The sequence below is a fragment of the Hippoglossus stenolepis genome, chromosome 3 (assembly GCF_022539355.2).
Source record: "Hippoglossus stenolepis isolate QCI-W04-F060 chromosome 3, HSTE1.2, whole genome shotgun sequence".
Taxonomy (NCBI): Eukaryota; Metazoa; Chordata; class Actinopteri; order Pleuronectiformes; family Pleuronectidae; genus Hippoglossus; species Hippoglossus stenolepis.
Window position 1 is genome coordinate 18,687,590 of NC_061485.1, and position 21,425 is coordinate 18,709,014.

Here is a 21,425-nt window from a genome sequence, read left to right on the forward strand (position 1 = left end):
ATCAGATAGTGATCAATAGTAGTAATAAGTTATAGTTGTGCCTAAATGTCTCATGTAGTCTTGGTTTTGTATTGTATTTGACTTTATTTTATAGTCAACTCTTTTTACCTTTTATTTAAATGTAACTGTTGCACTGCTGAGCTGAGCAGTTTCTTCTTGTCCAACATCTTTCATTGTACTGTTGATCCTGTGATAACTGCATATGACAAATACAACTTAATGACGTTAGATCTCTCAATATTCTCCCACTCATTGTTGTAAGATGTGAGATGTAAATAAAAAAGATATGTAAAAATGTTTTTTGTGGTCTTTTTATTTAACAAAAAGTCAGATAACCCGGCTAGATTTATTTGATTTGATTTCAAAAGTTTAACTACTGGATACAAGATGTCTCCTCCATCACTCAGAGGCCAATCTCAGGGGCTGTGCACTAAGTTCCCTGTTGGACCAGGACAGATTTCTTAGAGAAACTTAGTTCATGCAGTGAGTTAAATGAACAAAAACCCAAACACAAATGATGTAAAAGAGATAGTATTATTTAATTCAATGAATGCAAACATTGTTATGAAACAAATGTGCTACAGAATAGTTCAGGGATACTCATCTCTGATGTCCAAGAAAACAGTGAAGAAAAGGTAGAATAAAGATCACAACTCATGGCCCGAGCATTTTTACAAAAAAGATGTACAAGGAGGAACAGGTGCAACATTTTTCACAGATCTGTAGCTACAGTGCAAATATACGGATCCAGTTAGTATCTGGGTTTGTTCTTACTGACAGTTGTGTAAATAAAGAAGCATCAAGCATATGAGTTTGCTTTCATACGCGAGTCCACCCAACGGTCCTTGAGAATATGCCTCTAACCAGGCCGGCTTATTATATTAGCTTATTTGCTGGGATGTTATTGCCTCTGCTGGAGAATACAAGCATCGGCCATAAGCCCTGCATGTGTCAGAAGTTACAGCTCTAACATTGATAATAGAAAAGGTAGCCAATTGTAACTCTCATCTAAAGGGAAATAAACTCATTTAATGAACAGAATACGTTTGAAGTGGCCACCTCACACAATAACACATTTTATTATTTTGGATATTTTGCAACATCTGGGAGATTCTTTATTTCGGATTCACCACTATAACAAAAAACTGAAAATACTGGCAAATATTAGCTTTAAAAATCAGAGTCATTATAATTCTGGAGATGTTTATACTGTTAATATTAAAGTGATTGTGAACTGGCATTTTGTAACTGTTTTTCTAATGTCTTTAGTGATAGAAGAAAGGCCAACGGCTCTTTACTTGATAACTATGCCTTCACCTGCTGTAAAATTATTAGACAAATGCATAATAATACAAATAACACAACAGCAACATGTTGACGCATCCAGTTAAGCAAAAAATATCAGAGTTCAAGTAAAGGGTTTGCATTAGCATTACCATCATACTCACACAACGCTGGGATAAAGTTAAGTTTCCCCTCAAAAGTTTTTAAAGTTTAACGATAAAAGTGCTTTGGCAATAATTCAAGTCTTTCCTTTCACCACACATACAGGGGAAGAGAAAACATTGGCTGTGTTGAGCTGCACTGTATAAAAACTTGTTATATCTTTGCATTAAAGTCAGGCTCTTTTAACATTTATTCCAAAAGTTTCACTAAAAACTAAAGAGTAACATTGGTTAGAGACTCTAACTATCCTTTTTTTTAATTGGCAAAATTCATCTTGTAATTTGTGATTTCTAAACAACTAGTTCATTAAAAGTAACTGAGGAGAATAGAGAGTTGTTTTCTTGGCGAAACTGACAAAATGAATGTTAAAATGGCCCATCACGCACAAAAGGACTGAATCTTATAAACTTAGATTTACAAAAAAACACTTCACTGACAGTAGAAAAAAATCTCTCAACTAAAATACTGACTAGACTTGTTTCTGTTCTCTCACTTGGCTGTTCCCTAACTCTTCAGAACATTTTCTGTAACTGTTTATCCAAGTCGGAGCCTCTGTATTGTGCTTCCTGCAGTGCATCACAATATGAAAGGCCGCCTCTTCTCAGGTCAGCGTGAAAGGAAACATACAGAGCACATATTCAGACTCAACGGTCTTTACACAACTCTTTGTGACAGAGACAACAAAAGGCTCTCCGGGGAACCCAGAGGCTTTCTTCCGGTCTGCGCTGGGTTTAACCCCCTCCCCAAACTACCGGTTTGACGTTGTTTTGTGGGAGCCTCAACTTGTACAAGGAAGCAATTGCAAAAGTTGCCCCCCCCCCGCTGCTGCTGAGTCCTCCAGCCACCAGGGGATAGCGAGAAGTGAGAAGCAGATGTTAATCAGCATGTGGGAGCATCGGGAATGCCCAGGCATCGTGAAAGACTGCGTGACGTGTAGTCTTTAGGAGCCTTATTCTAAGAGGTCCTGTGAGGAGGCACAAACAATACAGTAAATAAATAATCACAATGTCTTAATATTTACAAAGGGGCCTTTTGGATAATACCAGAAACCTGATCTGAATCTTCATTGTACTGTGCTTTTCCTGTCTCCATGTAGTGAGTGTCGACATCGTCTACTCCCTCGATCTTATTCGCTTCCACATGTTCCCTCATCACCGAGTATCGGTGCACAAGAAACCTGAGGAGGACACGAGAGCTCACATCAGAAACAAACAGGGGAGAACTATGTGCAGTCGTTATCCGTGTGTCCAAGTGTGTGTCTGTCTGAGTGTGTGTCTGTGGAAAGATGAAACAAAGTTAACTCACCGTCCTCCACACACATATTTCTTAACCAGCCAAACACCAGCAACACCACTGGTCAGAAGGATCAATAAGACAACCATCACGATGACCGCAGCGTTTGGTGAACTGGTCTCAGTCTGTTTAGAGTTAAAGAGACATGGTTAACCAATAAGAAGAAACGCACAGCATCACTGACATGACAAAGTCTTTTTTGAAATTGTATTTCCCCTCATATGAAAAGATACACATAACGGATGATAAGGCAAGAGTGGGTCATTATTTAAAATACACAGTAACTGAAATAATCCTGCTCAACCCTCAAACTACAGCCTGATATGGAATTTTTGGGGCTGATGCCAATATTAGGGAGTAAAACATGTAATGCACATCTTTTCAGCATTGTTTTCTTCTGCAAAATAAAAGTTTCATATCAGTGCATCTCACCAAACATGGACGCCCATACCGATATGTCTGTAAAAGGCTCATAGCAGCTGATATTATCTGTCAAATAAATAGATTGGGCTCCACCTCTAACTCTGTATCACTGTCATCAGGATCTGCACAGTAGAGCGCAGATCTGTTGGAACTGAGAGAAAACTAAATGAGCCCGACCCCGACAGGCAGTCTGCTTTTTGTGTTCAACCCGATCTGAGCCAGATGTTTTCCCCAATTACAGGCACGTGCAGTGTATAAAGTCCAGCAGACAGCACAGCCGACGCGTGAGCAGAACTGACCAGAGAATCGGAATATAGGACGTTGCTGGTGCACAGCCTCCTCAGGTCCGTCTCCTTCCTCTCCGGCTGGAAACCGCCCTCACACTGGTCTCCAGGAATCTTCCGGTAGCTAAATGGATGAAGAGAGAAAGAACTGAAGGCAAGAAGGAGGGAAATGTAGAAGCACAAGTACAGCAGAGAACACACAGCACTACAATACTATAGTACATACAAAAGTTGGAATTTCTTGGGTTCCTGAACTGCTGCTTTGAATTAAAAGTTTTACAGCCAGTTTCCAGCCAGCGTTAGAAATATCCAAGCAAAAAACACAGACGTCCTCACCCACTGGTCTGTAGCTGTTCGGTGGTCCTGTTTAAGCAGAATTCCAGGGGACGGCCTGTCATCTCCTCCTGCTCCACACACTCCGAGCTGTTCTCCGGTCGGTAATATCCAAAGTCACTGCAAGACAACGCTAGGTCAACTGAGGGTATAAATCTTTAACAGAAAAAAAAAACATCTGGTCTAAACGTTTCAATCAAAAACCTTTTTTCATCTTCACTTCAGCTTGAAATGAAGTTGATGGTTCAGTGACTTGGAATAGAATAGAATGGTACCTCTTTCATTCCCAGATAAAATCTCCTCTGAGAAGTGAGTAAGTTGAGGGGTAATGCTGAAGAATTCTTAAAAAGACTTGAAGGTGATTAAAAAACAGCTTTTATCTCCAATATTCAGTGAGACCACCTAATTGTTCCGGCACACGTCCCAACAGCCGTAGAATCACAAGCGGCTGCGGAGGGCAGTGTTGCTCAGTAAAAAGTAACAAATAACATTTTAAACTAAATTTGTATTGCTCTATGTTTTTTTTTTTTAATAACAATGTTTTAATGACATTAAAAGTATGTCCAATATCTATTTAATAAACAGCACAGGCCAGGTTTTATGATAACTAAAAAGCTTCTTTTGCACACACAAGATATAATGTGGCCAGTGTCACTAAATTCACCCTAAATACAGGATGAAACCACAGTATTTTGGAGTTTCACCGCCTTGCACAATATTCCAAAGAGGACATGGAGGGAACATTCACGTACCAGTGATAATCATCCACTGTGCATGGACAGGTGGACAGCTTCTTAGCGATAGCATAGTCCCTCCCGTTCCAACACACAGAGTCTTTCCTCAGGCGTAAGAAGGTTTCTTTATAACCCAGCACGCAGCCGTCATTAGATCCACTGGGGTCTGCAGAGTGAGCCAGCCACTGTACATAGTCCCCCTCAGTACCTGCACACAGGAACATTCACATTGAGTCTAAGAGATCAAACACTGGCCTTAAAACCAACCGACCGTCATCCGTCTTCTCCCACACACTCACAGTCTCTGGTGAAGAGCTTCCTGAAGTCTATGGTGATCACCACCCATTTACTGAAGTCGTTCCTGTAGCCCCACAGGCTGACGTTCATGGAGCGAGAGCCGGGCTCACTGTCCATACCGCTGAAGTGAAAAGGGTCGCTGGTGAAGTTGTATGTGTGCCAGCACTGCCCTTCGTCTGTTGAAAACCTGAGGGGGTGTACGCACAAGGAGTGAAGCAGGAGAGAGAGCACGAACAGATTAACAACAGAGGAAAAAAAGCTAAATAAAACGACAATATGTTAATACTGGTTGTATGAGGTCTTTGTGACCTTTGAACAGTAAAATCGAATCCGTTCAACTTTAAGTCCGAGTGACAACCAGCCAAAATTTGAAGAAATTCCCGAAAGGCAGACATGAGATATCATTCAAGAGTCCAAAAACATGGTTTATGAGGCCACTGTGAACTTTGGCCAGTAAGATCTAATCGGTTAATCTGTGACTACAAGTGAACATTTGCACCAAATTTGTGAAATTCCTTTACTGTTTTCTTTGAGATATCAGACTACAAGTATAACGCCTCCGGCTACAGGCTGTCGCCCGAGCTCTTGAAAGATAATAAATCCTCACTTGATCTGGTTGACAGGTGAGTTGGTGTGTTCCACAGCCACCAGCAGGCCTCCAGAGTCCAGGATAGCGTAGTGATGAGGGCCCTCGAGGGCCAACAGCCACGAGTAGCCCCCGTCATCAGACACGTACACGTCGGGGGAAAGAGCTGACTCTGCATCTCCAACACTGCCTGGAGAAAAAGGGGGGCGGGGGGGGGGGGAGACGATGCTGTGAGACATTTGACCCTGAGGTAAAATGATTCTGTATCAAGAGATCTTCATGTTTGTGCGTTTTCTACCGTGGGCCAGAATGAGGCCCACAGCGTTGGGCTGTGAGAGAGGCAGCATGGGGACGTTCATCTTCATGGTGGTGCTGTAGGATGCGTGGATGTGAAGTCTGCACTGTGAAGTCAAAGCGATGAGAGTGAACATCACTGAGAGACTGAGGCTGTTGAAATGTTCATGTATTAAAGCTGCCTCTGGCCTGGGAACATACCAGGCAGAGACTTAGTGTGTGTTACACATCACAACTAAACTACATACTGTGGCCTCAGAAAGTATTCGGAGGCGTCCACATCTTGCTCATTTTATTGTGCTGGAGATTTAATTAAAAACACATCAAAAGCAGACATCTCTCTGACAAAAATAACTTTTAAAAGCCCCTTTGGCAGTAGTTACATCTTTGAGTCTTCATGTAAGTCTCTGAAAGCTTTGCACACCTGGGTTTAGAGAATCTTTTATCCTTTCCCTCCTGACACATCCTGTCAAGCTCTGTTAGATTGGCTGGAAAGTGTTTGCACCGTTTTCAGGCACAGAAGTTCTATGAGCTTTAAATCTGAGCTCTCCTCTACCATAACGGACAGATTGATATGAGTGCTGCTGAGATGGTTTTGTAAGTGTTACACTTTAATACTTATTTAAACAGGAGATTTCAAAAACTAAAAACATTCTAAAAACATGTGCTCTATTTGTCATTATGTGTTACTAAGTGTAGACTGGTGGACAAATATGTCAATCTGAACAATAAGCCACTTTTCTTACTCTGTTTGGCCTGTTCGTGCTGGTCTCAGTGTCACAGTGGCTGTTCTGAGGTCTGTGCAGCGTCTGCCACCTTGCTCCTTGGTTGAAGGTGATCACTGTCTCCACTGCACCATCTGCAAAACAGCTTCACTTACTATGACAACCAAAAGAGTTGAAGTTTTCACATTGTTTAGCTGCTTCACTGCAAACAATAAAACACTAGTTTTAGACATATTCTGGCAATTTGCCCAAAGCACTGCATATATGATCTGCATGATGATGCAGGGTGATGCTCTAAGATTTTAATGCTTAAAACAAAAAATATGTAAAAATGAATAGGAAAAAAAAATAGAACACCAAACATAGGAAAGAATAATGTGACTTTGCAAGTGTGTTGAATTGACACATTCTCATACTTGTAAACTAGGAGTTTTCCACTTCTACATAAATGTATCAATAAAGAAACGTCTCCAGCTTTGCAGCTGTATTCCCATAAATAATAATAATAACCAAGTGTCTCTTGAAATTAATTGTCATTGAATATAAAACAGAAAATTTGAAATGCGTCAACACTTAAACATGTAAATTGAAAGTGTAGAGTGTGTCTGCCCACCCTCTGTGAGTGCACTGGTCATGTAGACGCCCCTGAGCGAAGTAACCACGGTGAAGTCAGTGTCACTCCCTGTGGTTGTGTAGAGGTGGCGCTCCAGAGACTTCGAGAACACGGTTCCTCTGTCGTCTGACACGTAGATGGTTCCAACACCAGAGTCTGATACACAGACACACACACACATATTTGGAGTCTACGTTTGTGACACTATGTTATCATCATTAACTGATGTAACCATCATCACTGTCATCATCCACATCAATCTGCTTTTTCTGACCTCCAGGGTCATCCACGTGCATGAAGATCATGTCCTGATTGGCTGAGAGGATGGAGTAGAACTGCTCGTGGTTGACTGTGGGAAGCTGAGCCATGTTCCACACCTCCCCTCCGTCCACTGACACGTGGATCATACGCTCTGTACCCTGACACACACACACACACACACACACACACCGCAAACATATTGCAGAGGGGACAACATTTTAATCACTAATCCTTTACAACTTTGTAAATTTGGATGTAAATATTGAAGCAAATGTTTCTATTTAGTTTCATATATGTGGTTTGAGGAACAAATCAAAATGGGAAACAAGTGGGACTCATTAACTGTGCTAATACTGCCAGGAATATGCAGATATGTCAAGTTAAGTCATCTCCAGATGTGGTCGGGCTGAACTGATCACAAAGCATTTTCATACTAAATGCATTAACACCTTGCATCATGTTCACGCCAGGTGGAAACCAGGTCATTAACTATTTGGCTGTTTCATGCGAGAAAATACGTGTTTTTTAAATTTAGGTAAGCTGACACTAACGTGGAAGTGCAGGAAAAACTTTGTACAAGAATGTTCCTGGGTGTCTAAATGTGTAAGGTTACCATATATGTCCATAAAGAAACACAGGGATGTGTGAAGCGTGAGGCAGATTTACAGAGACAAGCACATTCTTCTCTTAAAAAAATATTAAAGGAGAGGAAAGCAGACATACTGTGCCTGTCATGATGGAAGAAAAAACAAATTTTCCTCCCAGGACAAAAGAGTAAACTCTTGTTGCGATCGTCTGGAAACTTCGGCCATAGTCTGATGTCTTCCTTAACTCCAGCATTCCTTTCTCATCTGACGGGAAGAAGGCAGGGTTACTAGATGTGTTAACTTACATGTACACGTGGGGGTCAACTTATCCTCACTTACTGCATGATCCGTTGTAGTTAGTCGTAAAAAAGACGCTGTTCTTTGGACCCCTGTACGTGAGAAAAAGGACAAAGTGAAGGAGTTGGCTGAGTTCAAATGTGCTTGTGGAATTTATCGAGATCACAGATTAGAGTTGCGGTTTCTTCCAAGTGCTGTGCGAGCAGGGCTCACGTCGACCCCCAGGCCGCGCTCCAAGTCCTCCCCCTGGCTTTGTTCGCTGCCAAAGGGGACGAAGGTTTTCACACTGCAAAAGATTCTGCTGGTTCAACGGCTGTGGGCTGAATAAGAATGTCGCTGCTGACTCATGATCCGTGCTGACAGCAGCCTCGGCTCCCTCGCTCTGCAGTCAATTTAGGCCCGGGCCTAAATGACAGCTGTGGTCAGGCGGAGCTATCGCAATGTTCCCACAATGCAGCGCTAACAACCGCAGGCTGACACTTCCACCTTGTGTGAACTTTGATGCTCAAATGCAACCAGAGTCAGGAGAGTGACGTGAATTGTGATGAGAGAGACAGCTGGAATAACACCAACCGACAAACGACAGGAACAGAGATGCGCATGTGGGAAGCAGGGACGGGTTTCATGTTCTTCTCACTATCCAACAATCACACACAAATTAAAAACTACATGTAGAAAGTGGAAAATATTCAATATGAAACTCTAACAGAAGATGGGACCAGAGAGGGTAGAAGGTTGTGTGTTTGTTCTTTTTGTGAAAGGGAGCGTAGTCTGATTTATCTGTTTGGAAGGAGGAGGAGCAGGATTTTAAAATGTTCCACTCCCCAGATATAAAGTGTGTTTAATGTCATTGTTTTCTGGTGAGATTTATTGTTTACTGATTTACTGCATGGACCATAAAGATGTGTTTTTCCATCTGCAGAGAACAACAATCATGTCTCTGTATCAGGGCCAACAAGTCGGTGGTCAGAGTTAATATAGGGATAGGGATGTTTTGTATTATTACAACAGTAAAGTTAATGCATCACAATGAGTTATTCTATGAAATAATGTATGTTCCCAATTCAAAAGAAGAGGTCTCACATTGCTTATTCAATGGCAACAACACAACATTTGTTATGTCAGTATGGATTTTTTCTCCACTCCTATTATTTTAATGGTAGAATATAAAGTTCAGCCCCCTCTCATCACGGTTCAACAATTTTCCACTGTTTTATGTGAGGTTTTGAAATCCATAAGAGGATATATTTGTGGTTTTAAATAATAAAAACAATTTAATTATACTGACACGTCTCCTTCCTCACACTCTGGAGCTCTAGCAAGATTTTTTTTGGGGGTATTCTTACAGTTCCTTTAATATACTTATTGTTTCAAATATTTGTCTTAACTCTTCATTACAAATATCTTATTTTACAACTACAACCCACAAGTTCAGGGCATTTTTAATTTCAATACAAAACTGATGATTCTCACCATCTGACCAAACACACACTGTCATGGATTTTCCTCCAGGTGGCGCCAAAGTCCTCAGACAGCCACAGGTCCAGCTGGAGGGGAAAAAGCTTAGTCAGTAAAAAAAAAAAATATATTTGTTTTCATTTATCATTAATCAAGAATATTATAGAGAGAAATATAAATCCTTAATCCAGGGAGGTAGGTTTTAATTGAATTAACGTTTCTTTATTAAAACTCTGCAAACAGGTTTTGGTCATTAAGGCTGCTACCGTGATACTGAGAGTCAGAAGTGCGTTGCAGTCTCCGGGGTTGTACAGCATCTGGATGAGGGGCTCAAATGGCAGATCTGACGGGACAAAGGTGAGGCCAAAGTCCTGCGAGCGAAACAGTCGAAAACCGCCGATCTCTGACACGACTCCAGTCAGGATCACCTGAAACCAAACACACAGGAACCAATCAGGGAGGAGCTCTGCCAACAGCAGAGTGGTGCTGAGAGGTTTTATGATTTATTGCGTTCACATGGGGAAAAACTCACCTTCCCAGAGTGGTCGGGACTGATGGCGATGCCAAACTCAGTCTGGATGAAGGTGTGGTTGATCAGGTGAGTCACATCTTCAAAGGTTTTCCCATAGTCTTCACTGACGCAGAGACAAAGTAACAGTGAGGACATAGTAAATAAATGTACAGCTCCATTGCCATCGAGTGTGTCATCAGGCATTTCTCACCTCCTGTAGAGGTTAGACTGGCCGAAGCGCATCATGAACACCGGCACCTGAAAGGTTGTCAGAACCAGCAGCACCTGAAGGCAGATGGGGTGTTACATCATTTGTTCACAGTCGAGGAGAAAGGTTTAGTTTCTGTAATATCAGACATCTAAACAAGCTCACCCCTGATCCATCTCCCACCCAGGCCAGCGACAGTGAACCCATGGTTCTCACTTTGAAGGTGAACTGAAACGGGAGAAAAAACAAATAGAGCTGGAGGTTTTTAGAGAAAAAAAATCAAGCAAAACATTTGAGTACCACCCATGTGGCCCGACTGAGGATTATTTGGGAATTTGCTGCAGTATCTCTCACTCGGTAGCGTGAGGAACAAAAATACACTAAAAAGTGCAGAGTTTAGTCTGACATGCAAGAAACAGGAGAGAGCTTGTGTGTGTTTCTGTCGTTCATTGTGCAGGAGAGACAGCAGCCGAGCGGACAGAATGAATTTTCCTTAGTGTCCAAAGTAACTCGGCCATTTGGATGCACTCTGCATGTGTGACCTACATTCCTGCCTAAATGACAAAGCTGGGGCCAGAGAACAATTAATGATGTCCCGAGCACAGCCAGAACGCACGCACGCACGCACGCACGCACGCACGCACGCACGCACGCACACACACAGTAGATGTAGACTAAGGGTCTTCTATTCTGACTACAAACACAACACAAAAAAAGTTTCAAAACAAAATGTGCCACATGATATTAGAGGTAAAGTTTAAAGATTTCACAACTTCACCGGCTGCAAACAACATTCCAGTCTATTGATCCAGAGTGACGTCCAAGTGTTCGGCCATTTGAGCAACATATTCATCCACAGCCAACATTGTTGGGAGTCAAAAGAAGATTTCCACCCCCGCCTTTCTTCAGCTGGCGGGGCAGAGATATTTACAAGGTGAGCCCGGTCCTGGAGAGTCTGTGCACCGCTCCATAAAGCCACAGGAGAGGCCCGGATCTGCCTTCTGGAAAGCTCCTTGCAAATAGGTCCAGTGGAAAAGTGGCTCACTCCTGCATGTCCAAAGAGAGTGAACACAACTTTCCATCCCTGCTCTACAGGAATAATTTCATCACAGCCGTGCTGCATCCATCTGTTGTTTGGAAGCTGAATCACACTGTTTGACAGCTTCTTACTTTGCCGTCATCTGTGCAATGTGCAGATCAGTTATTTTTTTTAATAACCACGAAACAGAGTCCTGTCTGCTCAACAGTCTCACACAGTTAAACCAGTGTTCTTGGTGGAGCCAGACTCATATATTGATTGGCCAATAATCCAAGGTATTTGTGTTTATGTTTGCCAATGCAAACTCCAATGCACCAATATAAATTATTTATGTTTATTAAAAGTTTCTTTGTTCTAAATATTTGGTTGTATTTAGTTGTCAGTGGTTATTTTCTGAATAATAATTTGTGATATTGTGAATATAATTTATAAAAAATTTAAATAAATGGAAAAAGTGGAAATTGGCAGAAAAATTAAAAGTTCAACCAACACAATATCAACAGATGTTAAAGTATCCAAATATTGATATCATCATCAGCCTCAGAAATCCAATGTCAGTCAGTCTCTACCATATTGTATCAAAAAAGCAAACAATGCAAAAAGGCAGAAAGGAGCAGGACAGTAAAAGTACGACTCTTGCATCATATACAAGGACATGACTTCCTAAAATCGAATTATAAAAAATTGGATTTTGGTGATCTGGTCACAGTGTCAATATCCTCCGAGGTCACTGCAGGTGAGCAGGTTTCATGTTGTGTCCTGTCTCTTCTCGGCCGGTTGCTTCTACATCTGTGTTACATTTAACCAGCAGTCTGCTCCCCTACATCCTCCACTGGACAAATGCTGACTGGACTGGCTACAGGGGCACTGGAACCCAAACAATCTGCCTGATAAAGCAGGTCAGCTGACTGAGCCAAAGCTGAGACAGTCGTGTGAGTGAGTGAAAACCTCTATCTAACTGGAGGACTGATGACCCTGTCCTGTTCGGTGATGTTAAGACAAAGGGATAGAAGGAGATGGTAAAGAGAAGAAAAGATATATAGGTTATATAGGTCCGAAAATCATAAAAGATAAATGTCTGACAGGGTTAGAGACGCTGCCTCACAAACCAGACATGACCTCATATCACATGCTGAATTTAAGGGTCCACATCTGCTCTGACGAGGCCTCTGTAATCTCTGTCCGCAGCTCAACACATGACGCTGTGGAATTTAAGGTGCAGTCAACTTTCAATCTTTTTCGCACATGCACAGATACACACATGCATGCATGCAGACTCAGTAGTACACGCTAACAGTGGGTGGGAGCTCAGTGAAGTCCTCTCTCGGAGCTCAGGCGCCAATACAATGAGCTCCTTATTCCCTCCGCTCGGGGGTTTTAACCTTTCTGCTTCGGCCGTGTTTACACACATAAAACTTCAGAAGAGTAGATGAAACAGCTCGGCTCTGATCTCACACACGAAGCTGTGCAGACCCAGGCTAAGCTCCGCGGGCTGGGATACGAGCTGGGCTGTGTTCATGTCCGTTCCCTTATTACTGTTCAGGGAAACCAGAAGAGATTAATAGTGTTTGGAAATAGTGCCATCGAATGCTCATCATAAGTTCAACTGAGAGCAGAAATTATTAGTTTTAGAGGCTGTCTGTCCTCTACTGTGGTCCAAAGTGAAATATCTCAGTCATAGACTGTATACAGGGATGGACAACGTGTCTCCACTTCCTCCCACCATCCACGAAGGAAGCCAAATTATTCCAGATACAAACGCTAACATCTTGTGCATTTGGATCAAGAGTCTGTGCTGTAACGATCTGAGGGGACGGAGCCACGGTAGCAAGGGTCCCGCAGATACGCTTGCTTGAATCATCAATCACAACGTTACACCCTCTTTTAATAGCATCAAATAACTATCTGTGTCTTGTAAAGCACTTTGTAACTTTGTTTTGAAAAGTGCTGTATTAAAATGTAAAGTTTATTTTATTAAAATTTATATTGCCTCTATTTTTACTAGTTTGTTGATCTCATTGGACGTCTCCCCCTGCATATCAACAAACCTATACTCCTCCTAACTCTCTCTCTCTCTCTCTCTGTGCGGAACATAAACTCTGCTGCTTTTCTCCCAGCAGCTTGGCCATGACCCAGCTATACTTCACCCTCCCACCCCCCCTCTACGTTTTTTTTGGCCACGGGGGATAGAGGATGGGATGGAGTCCGAAGGAAAAAAAAGAAAAAGAAACAGCAAGTTAGTTTCTGTATCCCAGACTGAGTCAGCAAAAATAAACCTCACACACACACAAACATCCCAACAAAAAAAGGAAAGAAACAGAAGGTTGTTTTTACAGAACGCTTCCTGTGTAGCCTATTAGGCCTGAAATAGCACAAAAAGAGACGTAGGAGGAAGTGAGACCTGTTGGATCTGCTCATTTATAGAGCTAATTATAACATAAGGAGTTTACGCTGCTAATCTACACGCTCAAAATGCCGTGTGGGATTGTCCAAAACTCAGACTGGAGTCAACACAGAGGCTGAGATTAAGTTCAGCAGACCTCAAAAGAAAGGGAGGAGGGGGTGTTTGTGAGGGAGAAAGGACAGGAGGAGTCTGCTCTCTGTGAGCAGCCAAATCCTTTTCATGCTCAGAAGCTGCTCCAGGTGTCTGAGCCACAGAAATGATGTAACACACCGACCACAATGCACACACACACACACACTCACACACACACACACACACACACACACACACACACACACACACACACACACACACACACACACACACACACACACACACGAAGACTTGTCCCGTGGAGCACTTTAGCTTTGGATCAAGTTGTTATTCTTGTATTCTTGAATTCCTGTGGACATCAGACTTGTTCATGTTGTGCTTCCAATTACAACATGTTCACGACTGAAATAACAGCAGGTGTTGTTTGATCTATTGTGGGACCAAAGTTGAGAGGATGCTGAAATGGATGAAGGAGAGGGGGCTGTGTTGATATCATCAAAGATTTTTGGGTCAGTTTTGGACGAGCTTCTACTTTTGAGGAATATTATCACTATCATTGGTGCATCAGAGCAGAATCACACCAGGCTCCATGGATCTGACCTGGACTGACGACTCCTTTTATTTCAATGAGTGTAACCGACAGAGCTGAAACAATAAGTCAATCAATAGAAAATCAGCAACTATTGTCACAGTAGATTGTGAAACATTGTGTGGTCTCAGATTGTGGATCTGCAGTTTTCTTTGTCACTTGTGACCGTATATTGTTGTTTTCACAAAACAAGCAAACTGAAGTCATTACCAATGGATATGGAGCACATGCACATGTTTGAACTGAGAAATGTATCTGCAATTTGTAATAATAATTGATATAATTGTTCTTCCAAATGGATGGACAGACAATTAATAGAGAAAATATTTAGAATTTTTAAATGAATTGTTTGATCCAGTAATTTTTTTCTCTATGAAATGTCAGAAAATATTGAAAAAAATGTAATTTTCTCATATAGAGAGTGAATTAATCAAACTATTATTATTAACATTGTTGTTATTATTGTCCAGTACCCAAATCTATGAATTTAACAACAATTTAAGACATGGAAATGCTGAAAATATGAATTAATAAATAAACATTTGATAATAAAATAGCATTTGAGAGGCTCAAACCTTCCAATGCATGAACATTAACTTTTTCAATTCGTTGATGATGGAAACAGTTTCTAAAATGGATTATTCCCTTTAACTCTTATTGACAGTATTTACTGCAGGAGTCACATCACAGACTGCTGTCGACAGCAGAAACTGACAGTGTTGCCTGGAGAGGATTATCTGGAGAGGCAATAATTCAATATTAAATTGTCATCAATAGCAAAATAACAAAAGTTAAAATTAAATTAATATATTGCGTATGCTTTGCTGTTCAGAAAGTGTTGGCTCATAATCAGTCTTTAAACTTAACAGAAACAATTTATGGTGATAATTATTGATATGTACTGATGTTGATATTTGGTCCAGACCTGATGACTCTCAAACGTCACGTCCTCAGGCAGTTTAGTAATGGGTGGACGCCTGGATGAGACTTACAGTGTGGGTGTTGTTGCTCAGGGTTGGGTCTCCTCCAGGCAGCGCTGTGCAGGTCTGTTCATTCAGCCCCGCGCTGCGTTTGGAGAGCTCGGACCTCTGGAAACTCTGTGGCTCCACATCCCTGCGGACGAACTCCCTGTGCAGCCCTGCTCCTCCTGCTCCTCCTGCTCCTCCTCCGGCCTGAGAGAAACCTCTGGCCGCCGCTGCACACGACAACAACAGCCCGAGCCCCAGGATACAACACGCGGAGCTCATGTTTACAACGAGGCCGACCAACTTCACTCTGAGCGACAGACTCGGCGGCCGGAGTTGGCTCCACATGCCCCCACCCCGTCACCAAACGCCTCTTCAATCACGGCCCATCCACCGCGCCACCGGATTGGTCAGCGCCAGAATAACCCGCTAGCTCATTGGTCGGCAGGAATCGCCCTCACGCTAACTTGTCAAATGTCCCGTGTTCAACTGCCCCCTGGTGGAAAGACCGCGCGATGCACGGCGAGAAGTTTTACTATAGGAAACTTTTTTATTTCTTGAGTTTATTATTCCAAGAAACAGAACAAACATTGTGCAAGATATTATTCATTTACTGGTAACAGATAGATAGAAAGGTAGATAGATAGAAAGGTAGATAGATAGATAGAAAGGTAGATAGTTAGATAGAAAGGTAGATAGATAGATAGAAAGGTAGATAGATAGATAGATAGATAGATAGATAGATAGATAGAAAGGTAGATAGATAGATAGAAAGGTAGATAGATAGATAGAAAGGTAGATTGATGGATAGGTAGATAGAAAGGTAGATAGATAGATAGATAGATAGATAGATAGAAAGGTAGATAGATAGATAGATAGATAGATAGATAGATAGATAGAAAGGTAGATAGATAGATAGAAAGGTAGATTGATGGATAGGTAGATAGAAAGGTAGATAGATAGATAGATAGATAGATAGAAAGGTAGATTGATGGATAGGTAGATAGAAAGGTAGATAGATAGATAGATAGATAGATAGAAAGGTAGATTGATGGATAGATAGATAGAAAGGTAGATAGATAGATAACCACTTGCATCTGCTTAGAACTACATTATAGTGTCATTAAACAAGTTTACATACCAGCTCTGACTGATTAATAAGGGGTTAAGTGTTGATAAGTGTTTTCCAACCTACTAGTTCTGTTCTCTAATATTTAAGATTAAGTTAGTTATTTTAACAATTCTTGTGTTTGGAGCCCCAATATTGACAAAATTGTCCAAAATGTAACTGAATACATAATACATAATAATCTTCCGAGAAAAGAATGAGAATACTTTGTCCTTCTCGACATTGGCTCAACCACTTGACTCTGACCGTAATGTGTTGTGTAGGAGTATTTTAGACACCGACCCCACCTTTATTAATGGGAAATGACTTATCACAGGAGTACAACAGCTGTGCTTAGCCACTTAAAAACATCCCAGAATGCTTTGGTTGTTATGGTTCAGCAGCCATGTATGAGTAAGAAGACCTAATCTGATGTTAGAGTTGTTTACAGTCTGTGAAGTTGGAAAAATACCACTGGTAGTTTTCAGTAAAAATACTGACTGTGCACTTCAGGGAAAGGGTTGAACAGTCATCAAATTACTCTAATTACTTGCTAATTTATTAGATAAAACAAACAGTATAATGGAGAATCCCTCCCATAATAATTACAATCATGCTCCATCTATTTTAACAGTAATGTAATGGAGGCTGTAACTTGTGATGCTGTTGAATTGTACTGAAGTGTAGCTAAAATTTAGATTAAGGTTAAAAAAAGTACACACACTTCTTAGCATAACTCAGTGACCTCAAAGAGAAGATTCATTATTTATTGAGGGTAATAAAATGTTGGAGGTTAAAAGAAGTACAACCTTTTAAGTTAAGGTGATTCAATCGAAACTGGTGCTACCTTATGTGAAGCCATACATTTATTATCTATAAACAATTGACTAATGCTTTACAGGTTAATAATAAGCCATTAATAACCTGGAAAATAAAGGTGGAGAACAACTTGTAATTGTGGTAGAAGATCTTACAGCGTGTATGCACCCTCTTGCACATGACTATTTAATCTTGTGTGTGTAGTGATAAAAATAGTGATCTAACAAAGTATAATACTTGAACTGTATTGACTAACTCTGGATATTCATAGTTTTCAGTCACGTGAAAACTATGTAAATGGGGTCAGGGGACTAGCATTCTTGAAACACAAGAAATACACAAAAAAAAAAAAGCAATCACATCACTTTCTGAATACAACAGTTTAATTGTAGTTCTGATTTATAACAAAAAAATAGCCCCAGCCCCGCCCCCCCGTTTTCTGTGTTGGTCAGACTCCTGTACAGGACTGTACAGATCGTGAGAAAGAAGAATTCAATTAACACGTTACAAAGATAACCCTCGTATGCAATCGAAAAAGATGAGGAGAATGTCCTGATGAGAAGTTGTGGTTGTGTTGAGACATTCAGCCCAGGTGTAAATTTACATCCTCTCCTCCTCTGTCCAGAACTCAAACAAAGACTTTTAGAGTCTTCTCTGCTCTAGATGTCCTTGATTACATCTTCCAGCTCCTCTTTGGAATACATGTGGAAAGTCTTCCCGGGCTCAACTGTTGCCAGCTACAGAAGAGACAGAGACAGAGAAATCCTTCATGAAAGATAGATTTAAACTCTTACAGTCCTTTGCAAACTGCACTAGACATTTACATACACAAATTCCACCTCTCCAATGTCTACAAAGGGTTAACAGAAACAAGTGTTCAGGGACTGGGAGAGAAAGGAGGAGCAAACCTCGATGTTGGTGGCATTGAGCTTCTCCTCCATCACCTGCTTCAGAATGGTAAGGGATGACTTGATGGCATCTTTTAATGTCATGGACTGTCAGTTAGCCAGAGAGAGGGGGACACAGAAAAGATGAAACTCCTCAATTTTGGTGATTTACTTCTTACAAAGGTTGAGGAAGTTCTAAACATTTCAGTTTCACATGATCTCTGTCAATAAAAAACTAATTTACATGCAAGACAGCAGCTTAGAAATGTGACAACTTGGAGCTGATACCTTGTGGTAGACTTCTTGCAGAGAACTCTGTGCTCCCTCAGACGCTGAGCCGATGGCCCGTGCATCACACTGCACAAAGGTTCCTGATGGGTCCATGTGGTACCTGCATTTACAAACATAAGATCAGAGACTCTCAGTGGTCTGACTTAACGTTAAATGTGTAACTATTTTCGGTTTTGAATATTTAAGAGGACAAATTTTTACATACAGCTGAGGCCCTTTTTCATCAACTCCCCCAAACAGAAGTGCCACACCGAATGGTCGACTCTGTACAGGTGCCAGCACAAAGGAGCGCAGCAGGGAGAAAGAAATATACAAGTTAGGTTACCTGGCTCTAACATCATTAAATTTGAAGTTCGAATCAGTGAGAGACAAGCTGAGCGACTGACCATGGCACCAGGGTCAGCATCCTCCTCTCCAAACTGCAGTGCCAGGTTGGACACAGCCTGAGTCACACTCTCCACTGTCATCGTCTCATTATAAGTGAACCAGTGGTTCTGAGGACGAATAGATGCTGGTTAATTTCAGGTTAAACACAAAGTCATTGAAGTGGTTTTAGATTTCAGTGGACTCGTACTTCATACCTGTGTTTCCACTCTCGCTTTGTCGATTAGAGTCTTAGCATCAGCTATCAAGCCACTCATGGCACAACCTTTGAGTCGGCAAAAGAGAAAATTAAGATACAGCATGACCTTGAGATGCTGTTGTCTAACACATGAATGAGCACTGGCATACAGAGAGATGTGTAATATCATACTACATTTAATTAGGGAATATTAACAAGTAAGAATGTGGATTCAATCATTGCCACTGATCTGTTTGTATACATGTGTAATGTTATATGAAGGTCACAGTATATTTTCATTTAAACAATGTAATTTTAGTAATGATTGTCAGGCCTTCTCTTTATAATACCACTGAAGTGAAAGCTCTGCATGTATTTTATATGAGTGGGCTCTCAAACTTTATTAAAATCTACTTTAACTCAAGCAGAATTCTGCTCATGACGTTTGGTAGGAGCAAAGACAAGGGTCGGCAAATTTCTTATTAAAAAAATCAATTAGATGGTTGTGTTTGCTCTTATACTAGCACAAAAACTCTAAACAATTATTTTTATTCTTAGAAATAAACATTAACATGGAATTGCTGCAAAATAAGTTTCGAATACAGTTCAGATTTTCAGACTGGAGTAGAATTGATTATTGATTAAAATCATCTGTGATTGCCACCAGCAAAATTACTTTATCAGTTAGTACACAGTGTGAATACAATTACTAATGTTTTATGTGCATCCTGATTTTCTTTTCTTTTACACTTACCAATGTGGGTGTCAATCTCCACAATCTTCTCAATGCTGTTGGGCTCCATCAGGGGAGAGGTGATCCTCTTCTCCACAGCCAGACACACCCCCTCTGTTGTCTGGATACCAATGGCTGTGGAGCCCAACTGGAGGAGCAGCAGTGTATGAGTTTCAGAGCAGCCATTTGTTTACAAGGGGCAGTATACAACACCACACAGAGGTCGACGGTCATGATATGACACTTACTTTGATGGCCTCGATGGCATATTCAACCTGGAACAATCTTCCTTCAGGAGAGAATGTGTTCACACCTCTGCAAAACAGGCACAGATTATATTTATTATTGATGATTTATTATTTCAACACTGCACAACAATGTAACAAGACAAACAAATAAATGCAGATGGCACTGTCATTTTTAAAGCTTAACATCAAATCCGCCCACTTTAATACATTTTTAGCGTTTATGGTGTATATTGATTTGAGCACCACTGTACCACAAAGTTTATATCTCAGTTAGCTTTCCATGTAGAATAAAAAAAACTGTTGTACCGAAAGTGAAAGCAAACTAACTCGCTGAGGGGCGATTTGCTTCTAGCCAACTATTAGCACCACACAAATACAAGATCACACCCAGGGTTGATACCAAAGCACTTCATCATTTCAGAGTCACGACAGCCTGACAGCAAACATCCTAACACCAGTGTGTTCTCCACAGTTCGCTCCTTCCCACCGAGAGGCGCTCAACTAATGACAAAGCAGTTTGAGTTGCACCAACCTGTCATATTCCGATCTCGTCAGAAACATGTTTTACGGTTAAACACAGCACCTGCGAACGGAGAAGAAGAAGCATATGAGATCAGATCAGTTTCAGAGATTCACGACCGGGACGAGCGTTTGGTTTTAAGTGCGCCGTGACACCGGGTGATTAGCTAGCTAGGGTTAGCTGCGATGCTGAAGAAGCGTGCGAGCTAACTGAAGCTAACCAAAAAAACACCGCACAGAGACGACTATTAGAAGCCCACCATCAGCATTCAGACATTATATATACTTTTTAAAAACGTAAAATGTCAATACCACAAAGTCCTCCTGAGTAGTTTCACAAGTTAGGCTCGTTTACCTTCGGATACAGACCCTTGAATGAGTTCGCTAGTTTCAGGGGAAATGTACACGGTGTAACGTCTAAACGCGCCGGTTGTCAACAGAGCGGGAGAAAGGTTCCGGGGGACGGCACCGTCCCCAGTCTCCTGTTATTTGTTATTATCATTAGTAGTAGTGGTGTTAGAAAGCTACTAGTGATAATAACAATAATTATAACATGAATCATTTAGAATCTCCTGCCTTCTCTTTTCTAATTATCAGTTTATAAAACAGTCTTATTAAACTGATGAGATCTGATAAACGTTTGGATGCTTCCTTACAAATATTTGATTGTTAATAAGGTTAAGGAAGAATCCTTCAAAATAATTCATAAATCTTACCCTGCAAATCACTACATGCAGAAAATAAAAAAGGACATAAACACAAACTGCTCTTTCTGTGATGAGCATCCAGAAACAGTCTTTCACCTTTTTTGGCATTGC

At 41.1% G+C, this 21,425-nt stretch overlaps 2 protein-coding genes across 4 annotated transcripts; both read right to left on the minus strand.

Moving 5' to 3' along the window:
• Positions 1 to 520: 520 nt before the first annotated feature.
• Positions 521 to 15,775, minus strand: LOC118104446 (sortilin-like). 2 transcript variants are annotated; one of them, XM_035151314.2, is made up of 20 exons: positions 15,468 to 15,775; positions 10,516 to 10,578; positions 10,354 to 10,427; positions 10,164 to 10,266; positions 9,898 to 10,059; positions 9,647 to 9,720; positions 8,216 to 8,265; positions 8,013 to 8,140; positions 7,303 to 7,447; positions 7,029 to 7,184; positions 6,437 to 6,549; positions 5,695 to 5,797; positions 5,418 to 5,586; positions 4,813 to 4,997; positions 4,532 to 4,721; positions 3,783 to 3,899; positions 3,462 to 3,570; positions 2,752 to 2,864; positions 2,497 to 2,623; positions 521 to 2,410 (listed from the first exon to the last, which is right to left on the minus strand). In XM_035151314.2, exons 1-20 carry the CDS (start codon positions 15,720 to 15,722, stop codon positions 2,396 to 2,398), a joined length of 2,451 nt encoding a protein of 816 aa, XP_035007205.1. In that variant the 5' UTR covers positions 15,723 to 15,775; the 3' UTR covers positions 521 to 2,395. The 2 variants fall into 2 exon arrangements, with proteins under 2 accessions (XP_035007205.1, XP_035007204.1); XM_035151313.2 differs by lacking the exon at positions 521 to 2,410 and having other exon boundaries at positions 2,417 to 2,623.
• Positions 15,776 to 17,301: 1,526 nt separating this feature from the next.
• psma5 (proteasome 20S subunit alpha 5) lies at positions 17,302 to 21,067 on the minus strand. 2 transcript variants are annotated; one of them, XM_035153120.2, is made up of 10 exons: positions 20,963 to 21,067; positions 20,621 to 20,671; positions 20,089 to 20,155; positions 19,862 to 19,988; positions 19,127 to 19,194; positions 18,932 to 19,039; positions 18,751 to 18,809; positions 18,543 to 18,645; positions 18,276 to 18,362; positions 17,302 to 18,104 (listed from the first exon to the last, which is right to left on the minus strand). In XM_035153120.2, exons 2-10 carry the CDS (start codon positions 20,647 to 20,649, stop codon positions 18,027 to 18,029), a joined length of 726 nt encoding a protein of 241 aa, XP_035009011.1. In that variant the 5' UTR covers positions 20,650 to 20,671; positions 20,963 to 21,067; the 3' UTR covers positions 17,302 to 18,026. The 2 variants fall into 2 exon arrangements, with proteins under 2 accessions (XP_035009011.1, XP_035009012.1); XM_035153121.2 differs by having other exon boundaries at positions 20,920 to 21,048.
• Positions 21,068 to 21,425: the final 358 nt, after the last annotated feature.

Excerpts from the sequence above, each read along its gene's own strand:
- psma5 (XM_035153120.2), bottom strand. The coding sequence starts at position 20,649 with ATGTTTCTGACGAGATCGGAATATGACAG. Across the intron at positions 19,040-19,126 it reads AAGCGAGAGTGGAAACACAG|AACCACTGGTTCACTTATAA; the intron begins GTATGAAGTACG and ends ATTCGTCCTCAG. Across the intron at positions 18,363-18,542 it reads TGCAAGAAGTCTACCACAAG|TCCATGACATTAAAAGATGC; the intron begins GTATCAGCTCCA and ends GCTAACTGACAG.
- LOC118104446 (XM_035151313.2), bottom strand. The coding sequence starts at position 15,722 with ATGAGCTCCGCGTGTTGTATCCTGGGGCTCGGGCTGTTGTTGTCGTGT. Across the intron at positions 8,141-8,215 it reads TAACTACAACGGATCATGCA|ATGAGAAAGGAATGCTGGAG; the intron begins GTAAGTGAGGAT and ends TCTTCCCGTCAG. Across the intron at positions 7,448-8,012 it reads CTTCCATCATGACAGGCACA|GGTACAGAGCGTATGATCCA; the intron begins GTATGTCTGCTT and ends TGTGTGTGTCAG.